Raw genomic sequence first — 17,929 nt, forward strand, 5'->3', positions numbered from 1 at the left:
TCACAGGCTGCAGGGGCCGTACTCACAGGCTGCAGGGGCCGTACTCACAGGCTGCGGGGGCCGTACTCACAGGCTGCAGGGGCNGTTAAGACCCCGGTTGCACGTTAAGACCCCGGTTGCATGTTATGACCCCTGTCTCTTATACACATCTAGATGTGTATAAGAGACAGCTCACAGGCTGCGAGGGCCGTACTCACAGACTGCAGCCGTACTCACAGGCTGCGCAGGCTGGGATGGCGGCGACACAGGCCGTCAGGTACGGTCATAAGAGCGGCACGGTCAACGCCCAGGACCTCGAGACGCTCGCTGTTCACCTCAGGCAGGCGGGTGAGCTCGCGGGTCTCCTTCAGGATGCTGAGGACGCCACAAAAGCCTCAGATAAATGTGAGATAATGAGGCAACTTTAACCAATGTTACCCTAGGTACATTGAACACGTCACACAAGCCTCGGATAAATGTGAGATAATGAGGCAACTTTAACCAATGTTACCTAGAGGTACTTTGCAAGTCGGGTAAATTGGTTGCTAATCAACATAGAGGAGCCAGAAATGAATGATGTGAAGACATTAGTGCAATTTATTTACCCGAAGTACTTAATATTATGCATGAAATTCCCTGCTTTGACGCAGGCCTTATCTACTCTTGCTAAGCATCATAAGGAAGAAGGAGTCATATGCTGTTCAATATTAATTAATCAATTGAAAAATTTACAAGACTCACGTTAATTAAGTGGCCTGATCTAATACCTATTATGTTTTTTTTACAAGATGAATGATAGCCAATAAAGCGAAGTTTTCATCTTTTAGAACATGAATGGCGATTATAAATACAACTAACACTGGTGCATTGAATATTTCGTTGTCGTGGGAACAAACTCCCTGTTGACATCGTCGAAGCTCCGAGCATAAAAGCGTTCAATATGCTGCTAGATGAAGCTATCTATGCAGGAGTATATCAAACGACTAATTGAAGTTATGCAGGTGTTTATTCCGATTAGAAGTTCCTCCCATCTCAAAAATTGGTGGATATTCAGCAGTTACTAAGCTGTAACGTCAGTTTTAGATAGATCTGGTCAAATGGCTTGTCCGATGAAATTTCCAAGACAGGTCAAGACGAGTATTATAAGAATAGCCAATTCGGCCTATTCATCAACGCTGATATTACTGTGTTGAGTTACAGTAAGTATGAAAAAATCAGTAATGAAGACCGCGATAATCTGTTGCTCCTACTACTTCAATGAGAATTCAAGTTTACTATTTGTTTGTACTTATGTTTTAGGTTTTTAAGCTGACGATGAAGCTGGACTCTAAAACGCTTTCTTGCAAAAGAAATAGTGAATTTTTTGACTGTTTTCTTGGCTTTTAAATTCTTGATAAATTTTTTATTTAAACAACAAAATGATCTTAACGTTTCTAAGAAGTTCAGAGCTAGCAATTTGAGATTGGGAGATTTATTGAAAATGTTCGCGGCTTGCACAGTATCAATGCCATTATTGCAAGCACATGGACTACGGCTACAGTTGCGACACCAGCACTTGCCGAGCTAGTGCGCCTATCGGGCAAATTCCTTCGTTTCTATGGCACTCGAGTCCGAGTTGTTCAAAGAATGCAATGTTAATTTGCATACACCTTTATTCCAGTTTCTTCATGCGATTAAATCATCATTGATTGCGTGAACATAAACCTTGCTTTACGTATAAATCAAATTAATGAGAAAGTAAATTTTCCTCAATTATTAATTCGTCACAAAGTTTCAAATTAATGACAATCCTTAGCTTTAAGTAGGCCTGGAGAATCTAATTAATAATGATCAAGGCAACTGACAGCTTGTTGAGGACAGGCAGGTCGCTGAAGGCGCGGTGGTGCACCGTCAGCAGCGGGTTGCTCCTCAGGTCGACCCACTGCAGAGCGCGCAGCCCCTGCAGCGCTGTCTCAGATAAGAACCTGATCTCGTTCTCTGCAAGCAGCCTGCACAGCGCGACACAGTTCACAGTAAAGGCACGGTAGTGCAAAGTGACGGAAGACAATTTACATATTCATGATATTTGACATTAATCAATCATTAAATTTATGAATTAATGAGTGTATGACACGAATACAAGAAAATATTATATTTCGTGTTGCCATCGAGCACTAGGATTCAAGATTTGACATAAATCAATCGTCATATTTATGAATTAATGAGTGTATGACACGAATACAGGAAAATATTATATTTCGTGTTGCCATCGAGCACTAAGATTCAAACGGCTGAACACTCACAGGAGGCGCAGCTGGGGACAGCGTCGCACAGCGGGCGGCACGGAGCTCAGCAAGTTCTGCGACAAATCCCTGCGAGAAAACAGGGCAAAGATTTTATCTTAGATACAACTTCAAAACCCACTCAAAAATAACCAGGCAGGAACAATTGGAGAGGAAACATAGACGAATCTTTTTTATTTTCCCATAATATATGGGACCGAAATTCTAAAGATGAATACAGGTACGAATATTGTTCGGAGGGGTAACCGAGAATGGTATTCATAATGTTCAAAATAATTAACACGAGTAATTTAGATAACGAGTTACCAAAACCGTTAACTTTGGGTAGGATATAGTCTTATAACGTAATAAGAGGCAATGTTAGCACCTACATTTTCTGTGAAGATATATATAAAATATAATTGTATTTTATTTTAACTGCCAATTGACGGGACAACTCTATTAGCATGAAGAAATACACGAGAGACATAGTAAAAGAAATTAGCCTAAAGCAGCGCAACTGTTACGCTAGTCACTGTAACGGCAAATGACATAATGTCAGGGCGAGCAGCTATACTGCTATACAATCTGCAGGATTGCACCAGCGCGCTCATAGGGTTCAACTGAAAACTGCTCGTCGCGCGCGTACTGGACACGGTAAATTGCCCGGAGATTTAGATTCAGCAAATACTGAGTGAAGGATATGCGAGTGATTGAATATCAGAGACAGAACACTTCGAATTATAGTAACAATCGCAGAGAAAATAGAGAGGGACATACTTGGTTGGAAGCTTGTTGAAAAAGGTCCCAGTTGAGGGTTCGTAAGAGTCCATGCAAGTCAAGCCTCGTCACCGCGATCTTCAATTTGAACGACATTAGCCGCTGAGGGTTGTTGTTCAACGCTCATTCAAGTAAATATTTTAAGCTGTTTCTTTTTTCTCAATGCAATATCAAAGACAGCTATGAATCATTTTCCTGTCTTATGTACGTGAAAGCTGAATATTGAACTTTTATTACCGTATCGATAAAATCAATGTCATAAGATACGTTTCGTTGCTCATATTTTTTATGCTTGATAACCGACGTCAGCCTACACAAGTTACTTCTATAAACTCTCTCATTTTTCGCTCTTATCTCCGCAACCTTCAAATCAGCCATTTTATGGGATCACAAAGTTCACCGTTGCGCGCATTTATGTGATCGTCCAGAACGCACTTCGGTCTCTGCATGGATTATCGAACGCCCGAAATTCTCTTCAGCGAGTCTATAAGCCACAAGGATGAGATTGACGGTGTCTTTTCCACAAAAGTAAAAGTTTAGAATGTATTCTTAATTTATTAAATTTCGACCATCAACAAAACTCAATTTGACAGTAAAAGTACTCGCACAGTAAAGTAAGACTAAACAGATATTTAAAAATAGTAAAAAATTAGCAGTAGATGTGAGAAGGTTCGAAATTTCACTAATATATCGTACATGATTTATTAAAATCGAATAAAATTTTTTTCATTGTTATAATCATTTATTTGACGAAGTTTGCCTCATGAATGTCCGATCATGAAGTTTACGTACCTGCATTTGCGAACAAAGTTCTCTTTACTTGACAATTATCGAGGAAAAATTTTGAAAAAGAATCAGGAAAACCAAAACTTACAAAATTCTTCCGAAATTCGTAAGTTTTATTAATATTTATCATTGCAAGATATACATATAAGTGAAACTTCTACTTTCTCACATTTATAGCTAATTTTTCACTATAATATTCTCTTTACTTTACTGTGCGATTATTTTCAAAGTGAAAAAAAATTTTGATAGACGAAATTGAATAAGTTAAGAATACATTCGAAACTTTGATTTTTGTGGAAAAGACACCGGCAATCTCATCCTTGTGGCATATCGACTCGCTGAAGAAGATTCCACAAATGTGGAATAGCTAATAGAATTCAACAAAAGTGGAAAAGGGCAGATATTTCATTGATTTATTCTACATTATTTGTGGAATAGCTGACTTCTACAAATTTGGAGGAGCTGTATGGCATTTTACAGTGAAATGTTAGGTTAGATTTCCGTAGATTTTCGATTTCCTTCGTACTGCCTGGATTCCCGAAAAAATAACCCAAATTTTTAATGATGCATTTCTAAAAAATTACCTTAGAATTAGTGTCGGCGAAGCTATTATTGAATGAAGCAGCAATACTCACAAAGTATCGAGGTCAGGCTGGGCTTCAAAAGCCAAATCCCCGACGTGGGCGAGGCCATTATGTCTCACGGACCTGCAATTTAGAATGGCAAAGATAATCCACGAAATTTGATATCACCAATCAGAAAAATTTCCACGAAACAGGCATCTTGATATCACCAATCAGAAAATTTTCCACGAAACAGGCATCTTGATATCACCAATCAGAAAAATTTCCACGAAACAGGCATCTTGATATCACCAATCAGAAAAATTTCCACGAAACAGGCCTCTTGATATCACCAATCGGAAAAATTCATTTATTAAAGCCAAGCTTGCATGAAAAACAATGATTATTTTCAATCATTGTAAATTTTTTTTTATGCTTTCCAAACGTAGGTGAATATAAAATACGCACTTTTGTCGTATGTATTAACGCGGCGTAAACAAGTACCCAAGTTATCTTTGTAGAGCATATAAGATTCTTAAAAACATTTATCTTGTCACTGGGCCACTTCTAATTTGCCCAAGCAGCTGGAGGAGCAAAGGATACGTCCTCATTGCCCTGGGCTATACATACAGCAGCCCCTCCAGCCACATTAGCCGCTGAGGCTCGTGATAACACGGCTAATTGAGGCTACGTAGCCTCTGGTCTCGCCTCATTGTTAAAGCATAGGAAGACCACCAAGAATTCAGCGACAAAATTACTGTATATCTTCATAATTACTGTTATTATTATAAAATTATTCTCTTCATAGAGAATAATTTATAATGATAACGAAGTATATTTCTGATACATGGCGAGAGTTCTCACAATGACGCGCGGAAGTTTACCTTGGAAAAGAGACATTTCCAAAAATTAAGAACCTAAATAACACGGAACAAGAAGAAATAACAACTTATTTATTACTAATAACTTTTATTACTCAAGCTCCCAGAAATTCAAGTCCTTCTCAATGATACGAACACGTTAACACACTCTACCATACAGACATGTTCAAGTAGAATTGTAAGACTAAAATATCTATAAGAAATCATGCAAAGGACCAAATTTTCAAAACAAATGTTCATAAAGGAAATAGTTTGGTGTAATTAGGTTATTTTAATTATTATAGCCATAAATTTATTAAACAGAGTTCACACACAGCCAATTCAGTGAAACAAATGTCATTGAATTCTCTCATTAGCTGCCTGCAGGCTCCTACTTCAGAGACCGTGTTTCTAGTTGCGACCTGAGGAGCGTCCGAAGAATGACTTCTCTAATTTGAACGCGACGCGGACACGCGTGTAAACAAGCAATAAGGCCTGTGCAAACAAAAGCAACGATGTGTTTAGGCACGAGTTTGTTGTCAGTGACAGACCGCGCATTAGAGACCCAGAGGCAATGAAGCCTGTGCTGATGACACCGAGAAGAACTCGTGTCTTGAGTCGCATGGAAGTTCCTATTCGGCAGGCATTAATCTTATTATTTGCGCGAGAAAGCGACAAAATCAAAGTATTTTGAGCATCCAATAGTCCTCAAGTAGAATATTAAACATGAATAGAGGCTTGGAATTTGCTCATCAACCCAAAAGAGCGAATTGAAAAAGTCTGTTAAGAATATTGTATGTAAATACGATTTGATGTATAGGAGGCGTCTTTCCCATTCATCATTTAGGCGGTCGCACCATTTAGCCTGATAGAAAAAATGGGTTCGACGATCACGCGAGTTTAAAAGTTCAGTGAACCGAACAAAGCTGCAGTGACGCCGCGAGAAGGTCGAATTTTAAATGGCCGTCCATCGTGGGACCAAAGCAGCTCTAGGCCATTATTTGAGCGGTCACTGGCTTCCAATTTGCTGACGCAGCGCTGTTCGATGTCAGTAATTTACTGTGATGCGTTCCGGCTCAAACTTATCACGTAAGAAGCAACTCCAAAACTGGCCTAACGGCCGAGTCGGCATCTAAAGGGCACATCGTTTACTCTTCGTCGGACGGCCTCGCGCTGAACTTTATTATGAGTGAAGTTACAGGAAATACGTGGGATCCTAAACTACATGGAAAAACTGCTGAAAAGAGTCTATAAAATATGCCTCAGCACCCCAAAGCAATCTAATAGTATTAGAGAAGAAAGCTGATTAAAAGAAAATAAGCAGGATTGAAAAATATTGAAAGCAATCAAATGAAAAATACCAGCTACAATGAATCAGTGGAAAATTTCTCGATTCAGAAAAACGAACTAATATTTTAATTCTGCAGATATTCATTGAAACTACAACACACACACACAGTCATCTTTAGGCATGCAAGTTGTCTTCTGACTAAACTTAGTGACACGGTGAGATATACGAAGTGATGGCAGGTGCATGGGATATACCAGGCCTTCCATGAGGCTTCGGTTGCATGTTAAGACTCCGGTTGCATGTTAAGACCCGGCTTCATGTTAAGACCCCGGTTGCATGTTAAGACCCCGGTTGTATGTTAAGACTCCGGTTGCATGTTAAGACCCCGGTTGCATGTTAAGACCCGGCTTCATGTTAAGACTCCGGTGGCATATTAAGGCCCCGGTAGCATGTTAAGATCCCGGTTGCATGTTAAGACCCCGGTTGCATGTTAAGACCCCGGTTGCATGTTAAGACCCCGGTTGCATGTTAAGACCCCGGTTGCATGTTAAAACAACTCACAGGTAGCGGAGTGCGCTGTACTCGGCAAGAGAGGAGCTGGTCAGGTTGGTGATGTTGTTGAAGCTCAGATCTCTGCGGAACAAAATATTTATTAAGATATGAAGATTACAAAAACCTTCACCAGCAACGTTAAAATAACTGTTTGATATCGTATGGTTTTTTATAATATGACAGATTGTGTGCAGCTGCGCATATGGATTATGTCTACACAACAATGGATGACTGCCGTCCGTCCCGACTGAAAACTAGGATTCTTGTCAGGTTAATTTATGAAAAATATTTATTTTTGGATATCCATTTCAGGTCATTTAATATGAGAATTGTTTAGCAATATTATTAGACCGTTAATTATTTATGACTGGTGCTATGAAATCAACAATTATAATAATAAAGGTTGCAAGATGCGATATAATAATAAAGGTTGCATAGAACACAAGGTTTGCCTGAGTAGCTTGTATAGACCGCACAGGAGAAAGGCGGCGAGGCAGACGGGAAAGGTGCTTATGCACAAAGGAAGTACAAGCCGATACTGGTAGCGGCAAGTATTTTTAACTTCTAATATTGGACTGAAATTTGGATAAAAATAATCATGTTTCAAATTTAGTTACAAATTTTATAAAAATTATCAAAAATTATGGCTAAAAATTAAAAGAAATTTGCCCGATATTTGAAGTGAAAAGTCCTTGCCGCTACCACTATCGGCTAAGATTATGGTGCTACGACTGGTGGTTGCTTCCATTACGATGACGCCAACCGGACAATTTTTTCCAAAAGAGTTTGCACTTTTTTCAATCACACACTGGACGTTCCACATTAGAAGAATCAAACGGATGGCCCAATCACCATATACGTACGGTATATGGTATGGACAGCTAGTTTGCTACGAGCTTATGCACGAGTTCGCAGCTTACGTTTGTCGCTAAACTGAAGACGCGCAACAGGGATGGGACCTGCAGCCCAGTAAATAATTTATCAGAGGCGCGCTCCGACGCTGTGATATCGGCTGCCCAGGCTCGTCTGTGATGAATGATGAGACTTTGAAGCTCAGAGAGCTTGCCGCGAACACACACCAACGTTTATCGAATAAACAAAGAGGTGACCGTTAGGTGCTGCATCACGTAAACCGCTGTCAGCGTTTGTTTACCGGGCACGCTATTGCACCGACCCCTTTGGTCCTTGAGGATATTCTCTTTGACCCGCAGATATATCCTGAATCCTCACAGTGCAAAGCGATATAACAGTCATCATAAATCAGACAACATTGTTCTGACGAACGACAAGTCTTCAGCCTTAAGCTTCACCTGGGAAAAGCTGGATGAAACTCGCAACAGGTATCAACAAACATTGTTCTGAACATCTACTAGCGCTTGGATCGCTGTTTAACTAGCACTATAGGAGATAAAATTACCGACTAGTGTTAGCCCATGCTCAGGTCAAGTTAAACCCACACCCCAGGGTCATAAATTTCACCACTTAAATTAATTTGATAGCAATAGCTATAACAGATTGATGTAATACACCACTTGAACTCACGGCGAGCCCCTGCCGCGGCCCTAATGAATCGCCTCGTGTCACTCAAGATGGATTTTCAGACTCGGAATCAATTGGCGATATGAGGCAGACCCGCTGAGGAATTGAAGTCCAACTAACCTAACATATTTCTTGATAAATTACGAAATAATGAGAGTGATTTTTAATTAGTTCAACTGTAAAAGCTATTACGAATAATTTTTCTAAATTATTATTTATTATTTTTGCATATCTCCTGAACCTCCTTACACATGCTGTGCAATTGCGCAGATGAGGGTGAACTTGGGTAGTGTAAATAAGAGTACACGAGCATTGAGCTGAAATTTTCATATAAAAAATAGTATTACTCAAGTCGGCTACGTGAAAGCTATGCCATTAATTGAATCTAATTTTTTTGCATTCTAGTGAACTAACAAATGAAGGCGCATAAAATAAATAAATGTAAAATTGGAACAAATGAACTCTACATCCGAAGTAGAGTTAATTGTATGTTGATGAATGATAATTCATTAAACTAGAAGCTGTTTTAGTAGCGAATAACAGCATGCCAATGTACCTGGATGGTGTAAAATCAGACAGCCTTACGTATGCGATATTAAACAAACTCAATATAACACGACACTGCCACCGCACTTGCACTCGGAATGTCGGAGAAAATATTTCCCGTCACAAGAGAGTGAGAGTTTTGAGCCACGTTTTTGAGCCACGGTGGCTGGAGGGCGGCCTCGCCTCATGGGCCCCGCTCACAATAACTGTCAAGAAGGCCGGATGAGCAAATAAGTTTAGATTAGATTTTTCATGCTTGCGGAAATAGCCACTGGGGAGCCAGGAGTGTTTCTTGGAAATTACAATCTATATAAACGAGCGGAGACCGCCAAGTGGAGAGACGCTGGTCTGACCTCAGGGCGCGCAATACCATACCTGGCGCCTACTTCACGCATGCTCGAGTCACTTTTTTGAGCCAAAATTAACTATTTTATTGGTCTAATAATGAATTTAGAATAAATTTATTTCAGGTATGTATGTATTCATACGAATTGTATACATCTCTTAATCGACCAATTTTAATTACTAGGTAAGTTGGATCAACCCAAAATTTCTCGAGATTGATACAACTCGCAAATTCGAAGCTCTAAAGGCTGAGGTAAGATAATTTGGTTCAGTTGACGAGTATAGCAGTGCACCCTTCACAAATAATGTTCAGCTGCTTTACACTTATAGCCTCGGAAGAGCAGGATGAATTGCACCAGTAATTATCATGTCTAATTATTGGCATAGAAAACGTTTACTTCTCATTTGTGAGTTGAGAAGCTTTGTGTAGCTCACAAGGTACAGAAGTAATGCTACCAATAATAATTAAGACCAGCATTAGTGTTGTTGCTTCCCCTAGGCTCCCTTTAATCGTAAGTAATAGACGGTATCTCCGCAATCTGTTCAGGGATGAAGCGCAAAGCCTTGTAAATGGCTTTCTTTTTTTAGTCATCGGGAGCAGCCGCGACGGACCCAATGAACCCAGACGACCACAGACCGCGTCCCCTAGAAAATTTGTGGTTAAACTTGTGTGGCGATTCCGTTACTGCGTTAGGGGGAAACCCACTACACGTACAACCGGCAGTGAAAGTAGTAACAAACTTGTCTATGAATCGAAGAGTTATTCGACTTTAGAAGTGAGGGCCTGCGATCACATTATTTATCCTAAGAAAACCAAAACGAAATGGAGATTAAAACAAGAAAAAGTTTATTGAATCAAAGTGGCCAGAGATGAAAGCAAGAAAATCGCAACGAAAAAGATCGAGTTGCATAGAAATGATATGGGTCTGACATGCAGATGTTATAGGCTTTATCATGCCTACTATGACAGTCAAGAGACTCGTATCTCTGATACGCAGAGACATCTTCCCTACGAACGAAAGATCCACATTTGCATAGCGGGGCGAGATGCGATTGCGACAGGGTCTGTCTGTCATTATTGATCATCACTAAAAGCTCTTCCCCATACGATTATTTAAGACAAATCTCACCAGTGACCGGCCTTCTCTATATTATTTGCAGAAATATTTAATCTATTTTAATACCGAGATTCTAAACGTTTTTGGGTCAGAAAATTTAGCTGCTTACAAACAGTAGGACAAAAAACGCTAACCAAAACCGGCACAAAAATGCAAGGAATGCATTTAAGCGGTTAATTTTATTCGCTTAACATTTATAATACCAAGACAGCATAAATACTTGCACGGGTCGTTGGGCCTCAGACTACAGGACAGGTCGGGGTTTCAAAGAACATTAAATTTTACGCGTTGCCTTACAGGAATCCAATGTCCTTATCCTACCTTGTAAATAGCCAAATATCTGTTCAAGGTGTATAAGGATTTTTTTGTTTGACTTAAACTGTTGTATCAAAGGTAATAAAAAAGTGAGCATCTCTGCACTTGGATCGTTCGACAACTGAATCAATAGCGATAATTTGAGAATCGTCCTGTAAGCGCGACGGTAAATTCCAAATGCTTTTACTTCAGCGCCAGTCAGACAACCAAACTTTAAACGTGTAGGGAAGTGAACTTGAGATTTTTGGCACTTTATTGATACGAAGGCAGTGATGGATCTGATGATGAGATGTAAATACAGTAGCAACAACAAAATGAACCCAAAGTAAACCCAGCGGATGGCACACACTGAATATATTGTTCATGGTAGTGAACTAATATGATTCTGTACACAAAAAAATAAACTTAACAAGATGCGGCAATAATACTTAACCTCAGTTGTACCTAAAAAAATAACTATTCACAAATATCACAACTCAAATTTAGATCTCACAATATAACTATTCACAAATATCACATACAAATTTACATGTCACAATATAACTATCCACCAAAGATTCAGTGAAGGGCAAAGTGCTTCACGCCTAACAGAATGGAAGTAACGCGTTTCGGATGATCAGGATGAACAGACATTTCCTCTAAATGAAAATGCTAGTAAAATCTAAAAACAAAACACAAATGAAAAAAATTAGTACAAACTTAACAAAACGAATATGAGAAATAACTGTTTGAATGATTGCAAAAAAAGAGAATGGCGGTACAAAAATTAGTGACGTGCGAGGCACAGCTACAATCCATAAGTTAACGACCAGCACCATAAAAATTCTACTTATAACCAGAGTTTAATAAGATTAATGAATTATTCTCGTGAAGCTGCATTACACATTTAATCGAAAATTGCATAATTAAATCCATTCTATTCAAATTTATTATTAAATTTTCGTACATGAAACTATTTTACTCGCCCACGAGTATGTTTTGATTTTGCTATTCATTTTGAAATCATTCAATCCGGTAAATGTTTAGTATTATCACAAATAAATTCTGAAGGATTTCGACACCATTATATAATGCCGTGGCACTCTCTTAACATTATATTATAGCGTAGCATTCTCTTAACATTATATTACAGCGTGGCATTCTCTTAACATTATTTTATACCGTTGCATTCTCTTAACATTATATTACAGCGTGGCATTCTCTTAACATTATATTATGCCGTGGCATTCTCTTAACATTATATTATGCCGTGGCATTCTCTCAACATTATATTATGCCGTGGCATTCTCTAAAATTGGGGGCGGAGTGCAGATGCTGTCCAAGGCAGAGTCGAGAAACAAGAAATTTCCAGGCTTGGCGAGCCTCTTGAAGTTCATGATCTGAATTCCAGTTTTGGGTCCGCTAAGCAACTTGAGCCTGAAGACGTCCATTCAGAAAAACTCTTTTCTGTTTGGATTACTAAAGGCGTGTAATACAAGGAAATTTTCTCAAAACGAGAAAGTCAAGCTTGGGTTTTTCTGTACATGTTCAACGGCCGATGTAAATTCTACGTAGAAGTCGTATCTGATTACATTTACCTATACGTAGAAGGCGTATCTAGTTCTATTTACCTATACATTGAAGGTGTATCTAGTTCTATATACCTATATATGTATGGCGTATCTAGTTCTGTTAACCTATACATAGCAGGCGTATCTAGTTCTGTTAACCTATAGTACATAGAAGGCATATCTAGTTCCATTTACATATAAACAAGAGGCGTATCCTACTCTGTTTACCTAATTAAATTTCAGTGACTTTTGCAATTGCCGGAAGCAAGATTTCAGAAATTTTCTGAAGGTCGACTATATTTTCAGAACTAAGGAGTTCAAAAATTAATTTAATATTAATTAATAATAATAATTAAGAGAATTAATTAGGATTGGCAAGAAATTTAGAAATTAACTAGCACTATATTATAAATACCTCTTTTGATAGCTGTAAAATCAACTTTCTGAAAAAAAATTGATTCTTGATTCCTTCTTGAAAACGTGCAAAAAGAGAATATTTTCACTTCGGGATCACTTTTTCCCGTTATAAATTCGCAAGAAAAAATTGGGCAATATTTTTATGCAATGCTTAATATTTTTTGACGTAAATTCAGAAGTGCGTTTCTTACTATAAAAGAATGGTAAAGAATAAAAAATCAAATCGAATTTTACCGGTTTTTCTTGCTCATAAAATATGTGTGCCTCCCTCTGACTGTTCTCGTAATGATAGCAAAAAAGTGTCAAGTAAATGCCTTTTTTTAATGCCATTTATCATTAATTCTGGGACTACCTCAATGCTATGGAGATCCGGTCATCAATCTTCATTAATAAGTTATTAAGATCAGTGATGGACACCTGCACCCTTGCCTCCGGCCGCCCGCACGCCAGTAAGAACAAGGATAAGAGCTACCAGCGCTCTCGAGCCTGCATTTGTCAGGAGCAATGAGCCAAGCTGCTGCTGCTGTTGGCAAGCTCATTTAAACGCACTCCTGAAAGTCACGCGTGTTGTTTTCGTAGATTTTTACAGACGAATAGGGTAAATAAAAATAGACGAAAAATAGGGTACACAGAGAGGGTGTGTAAAGACGAAAAATAGGGTACACAGAATTGAATGAGAAGTATTTAAATGTTGAAATTTTGTTTCACGGAGTATTTTTTGAAAGGAACGATTGGACTCGATTATTAAAGTTATCTGTGTGGTAGCCGAATAGTGATCTTATGATTAGAATGTGTTAAGATATTCGATATATAACAAATAAATGGGCAAATTATACTCACAAGCTGACGACCATGGAGTGCACGAAATGCTCGTCTCCCAAGGGAACCGCGAAGTAACTTCCCGCCTCGCAGACCATAGCAATAGGCAACTGCAGGTCATCTTCCCCGCTGCTCTGGTTAGAGTAAGTGACTCCGATTTCAGCCTCATCCGTCCACTGAAAATCTTCATTTAATTTCATAGAAGGGTATACTGAGCCCTCATAGAGATCAGGAATCTGTTCGCTGATTACCTCAGGTACAATATTCGAGTCAGAATCGAGATAATCGTACACGGGTTGGCCTTCAGAGGCTCCAGATGAGATGCGTTGCCGTCTGTTTTCCTGTAAGCGCTTGTGGACGGAATCAAAGTTTGAGGTAGCAAGTGAGTGGATGCTATTTCCTCCACTAGGTTCAGCTGGAAAGGACGGACTGAGGTCAATTATGTTCTCCTGTATTGGTGGACCTCGCTGGGTGTACCCAACACGTCGAAGTTCCCGGCGACGTCTAATTGTCAGAGAGCGTTTATGTTGCGTTGCTTGACTGGCATGCTCAGAAGTAGTCGACTCTTGGAGCGGCTTGGATGGTTCCAGTGTGTTGGAAAAGTTCTGGAAGAGTTTTGGATGGAGCAAGAAAGCGGATGGCATAAGTGATGCCCATTTTTCAGAAGCTAGAGTGGGTGTAGGAACGGCAGAGCAGGAACAGTTGGAGGGACACGACCTGGTCACGTTACCAAGAGTAGGATTGCTTCCACATGCCAGTAACATCAGTATGAATAATATGTATATTTTGCTCATTTTTCTAAACGAGAGAAAACGTGACACTAAACCTAGAAGAATAAAATTAATTTTGGATCTGACAAGAAAATCCCTTACATGGCGATGAATAAAAATCTTAATTAAAAAGACGTGAAGCGTTAATGAATATGTTTTAGAAACAGGGGTGTCATGTAATTTTTTGTGGGAAACTTCTCGAGTTACACTGACTGGATCATCACAGGCGTTGGATTCAGGCTGGAAATTTATTTTCATGTTGATTGAATTATAATTGCCGTGGACAGAACACTGAGAACTGCGGCCACTATTTCGGTCCCAGTGCCATAGTAAATAAGTTTGTTTGCGAGGTGCACTTACAAAAGTTTCAACCGTAAAAGATGGCGAGCAATCTTCACTAGAATTTGAGTTTAGTTGAAAGGGAAGAGGATTTTTAGCGCTACAGTTGACAGTGGCCATAGTTGATACTTGGGTGATCCGACCAACACAACTTCATCAGCAGGCTCACATAAATTGTTACTGTTGATATTTTTATGCATTAATAATGATGAAGAGGAGTTTATTATGAATGGAAATTGGAGCATTTTTCACCACAATCAAATTGTGTGTCGCACTGCACAATGGTTTATTTCGTAGAGGAAGACAATACTAGGAATATTGCTTGCCTGCGGTCGGTGCAGAAGAATGTCGCTTCAAATTTGATTCCTGGATCAAACTTTTTCAACATGTAATGCAACATTGGAATAGTGCACGTTTCACCATCATTTTCATTTTTCACGCAATTTTCAGCACAGGCCATTCGATGTTTGTTGGGGATTAGGAGCTCGTTTTATAGATATCATGTTGATACATAGAAAAACGAAATTGCGCCCCGGCTCAAGTCGTTGCAGCTTTGGCATCCAGTGGATACTTGGGCACTGGCTTTGGCATCCAATGGCGTAGATTTGCTTTGATGACCATTTTTTGTACTGCGGTGGATCGCTTGAGCTGATTGCGGCCTCTGCAAAAAAGAAAGACATATTACATTATAAAAAATAATGGGAAATGATTTGTATTCGTTTGATAAACCTGCACTTTACGAGCACATGTCGCGCTAGTTAGTCCGATCATGGTAACAAAATCTAAGCGGAGGAACTCCGTCAATAATTTTGCACACAATTAAATAAGCAAAACTGTATGATGGCATGCGAACGCTACTCTAATCGAATAAAATGAAACTGTTATGTCCTTCTCAGGTTCCTGATAAACGCAAAACGAGGCTGCAGAGGAGCTCAATCAACATAGTAGAGAGCCAATTTACCATTTCATGTCAAGATATTGGCAGTTCCAGTTTGCCAAGAACGACATTAAGAATTCTTTGAATTAAGAAGTAGGGTGAAGTTCTCTATAGGGGAATATCGCTTTGCACAGCGCCTGTGTTAAGCTGGTACATTTCATAGGACCATTGAGAGCGCTACGCGGAGCGCCAAGTTTCTGCTCAACAGATCTGGAATAGACCATCTTGGCTACACGGAGCTACGCAAGAGCGCTCTCAAGGCTCTTAGTTCCTCTTAAAAGGAATGTCAATGCTATCAATCGCTTGGAAACACAAGAATACACTTCCAATGCAACGGCAGACGTTAGCGAACCAAACTGCTATACCGGCAACGAGTAATTGTGTCTCAGGATGGCTGCTGCTTGAGAAATTTGCATACGCGCACAATGTGCGGATCTCTTACGTGCAGAGGAGAATTGTTTGCTTACTACGGCGCTACCTCATGGCAATAGCCTAGCATCCGAAAGAGCAAAGTAGGGCCCCTCATGGCAATAGACATAAGAGACCAGAGGCGCAGGATCACACGAAAGGCCAGAAGAGGCACTGGAAGACCCATGAGAGGCCAGAAGAGGCACTGGATCACACACAAAAGGCCAAAAGAGGCACTGGAAGACACATGAGAAGCCAGAAGAGGCACTGGATCACACACATGAGAGGCCAGAAGAGGCGTTAGAACACAAATGAGAGGCCAGAAGAGGCCTTGGAACATACATGAGAGGCCAGAAGAAGCTAATTTGTTCTCGAGCAGACCAGCCAGTGACGCTTGTTCAGTCACTAAACGCCCAATGCAGCCATCACACTATTTTCTTTGTCGCAATACGACATCGTTCATTGTAATGATTTTCATTTAATGTTCACCCAAAGAGTTCTTTGTTAAATATCATTCCGGTGTTCTGTAAATTTTCATTATTGCAGAAGGATGGCCTATATAACAGCTCAGCACCGTGGACTGGAGGACGGGTAGAGTAGCATGGGTGATTATGGGTGTGCATATTAATTTACTTCACAGAATTTGCCTCAACTATTTTCTGATGTCATTTGCAAATCATACCCAAAAATTAAAACTCATGTGAAATTTGGGGAATTAAATTCTCAAAAAATATGTCTACTTACAGCAAGATGTACTCGTGTGTACTACAATCGACTGTAGAATTGAAGATTCTGCATAAGATAAACGGGGTTTAAATTAAAGATAAGTTATAATTCAGAATCAAAACTCAAATTTTGAGAGGAGGTTCGTCCGGCGAGCGCCAACAGGTGTTATGCTTAGCTCGTCCCCTCTGAGCATGCGGCCATCACTTGAACGTTCGTGAGGCAGTCCAGCCTTCTGTTGGATAACAGGGAGCCTGAGGCTTCTGTTGAGGGTAACAGGGAGCCTCGCAGGCTTTCGTTGTGGGTTACAACTTACAAGGAGCCCGAAGCGCTATCTTCTGTTGAAGGTAACAGCTAGGAGCCTGAGGCGCTGGCTTCTGGTGAGGGTAACAAGGAGCCGGACGCGCAGGCTTCTGTTGAAGGTAACAGGGAGCCTGGGACGCTGGCTTCCGTTGAGGGTAACAGGGAGCCTGGGGCGCTGTTGGCAAGAGGCCAGAAAAAGCGGCCACCGTCCATTCGTCGCGACATGCGAGCTGTGACGATGATGGCATGTGTCTTGTGAACTACTGATACTTGACCATGCGTAGCCAGCAGGAAGAATTACCAATACTCTGCTATGAGAAGCCAGCAGGAAGAATTACCAATACTCTGCTATGAGAAGCCAGCAGGAAGAATTACCAATACTCTGCTATGAGAGGCCAGCAGGAAGAATTGCCAATACTNCTGTCTCTTATACACATCTAGATGTGTATAAGAGACAGGCTATAAGAGACCTGCAGGAAGAATTACCAATACTCTGCTATAAGAGGCCAGCAGGAAGAATTACCAATACTCTGCTGTGAGAGGCAAGCAGGAAGAATTACCAATAGACTACCATGAGAAGCATCTGACATTCGGATCGATGTCAATGCTACATCAGCGCTTAATCTAAAAAGGTCCGAAAACCACAAAAAAAAACTAAAAAATAGGCCCAGCAATCTATCAGTATCTCGAAGCATCAACATCGCATCTAAAACAGCGATAAAAAAGTC

The 17,929-nt window shown here is 40.0% G+C and overlaps 1 protein-coding gene across 2 annotated transcripts in view; it reads right to left on the reverse strand.

Moving 5' to 3' along the window:
- LOC108680486 (leucine-rich repeat-containing G-protein coupled receptor 4) overlaps window positions 1-17,929 on the reverse strand; it is a 71,942-nt gene that overhangs the window by 12,538 nt on the left and 41,475 nt on the right. For both annotated transcript variants that reach the window (XM_047885066.1, XM_018169311.2), the window contains exons 2-7: window positions 13,743-15,491; window positions 7,082-7,153; window positions 4,442-4,513; window positions 2,262-2,330; window positions 1,824-1,967; window positions 217-354 (exon numbers count right to left, since the gene is read on the reverse strand). In XM_047885066.1, the coding sequence (XP_047741022.1) occupies window positions 217-354; window positions 1,824-1,967; window positions 2,262-2,330; window positions 4,442-4,513; window positions 7,082-7,153; window positions 13,743-14,950 (1,703 nt within the window). In that variant the 5' untranslated portion in view covers window positions 14,951-15,491. The remainder of the gene's footprint in view (window positions 1-216; window positions 355-1,823; window positions 1,968-2,261; window positions 2,331-4,441; window positions 4,514-7,081; window positions 7,154-13,742; window positions 15,492-17,929) is intronic.

This window comes from Hyalella azteca, unplaced genomic scaffold, assembly GCF_000764305.2.
Source record: "Hyalella azteca isolate HAZT.00-mixed unplaced genomic scaffold, Hazt_2.0.2 contig16847, whole genome shotgun sequence".
Taxonomy (NCBI): Eukaryota; Metazoa; Arthropoda; class Malacostraca; order Amphipoda; family Hyalellidae; genus Hyalella; species Hyalella azteca.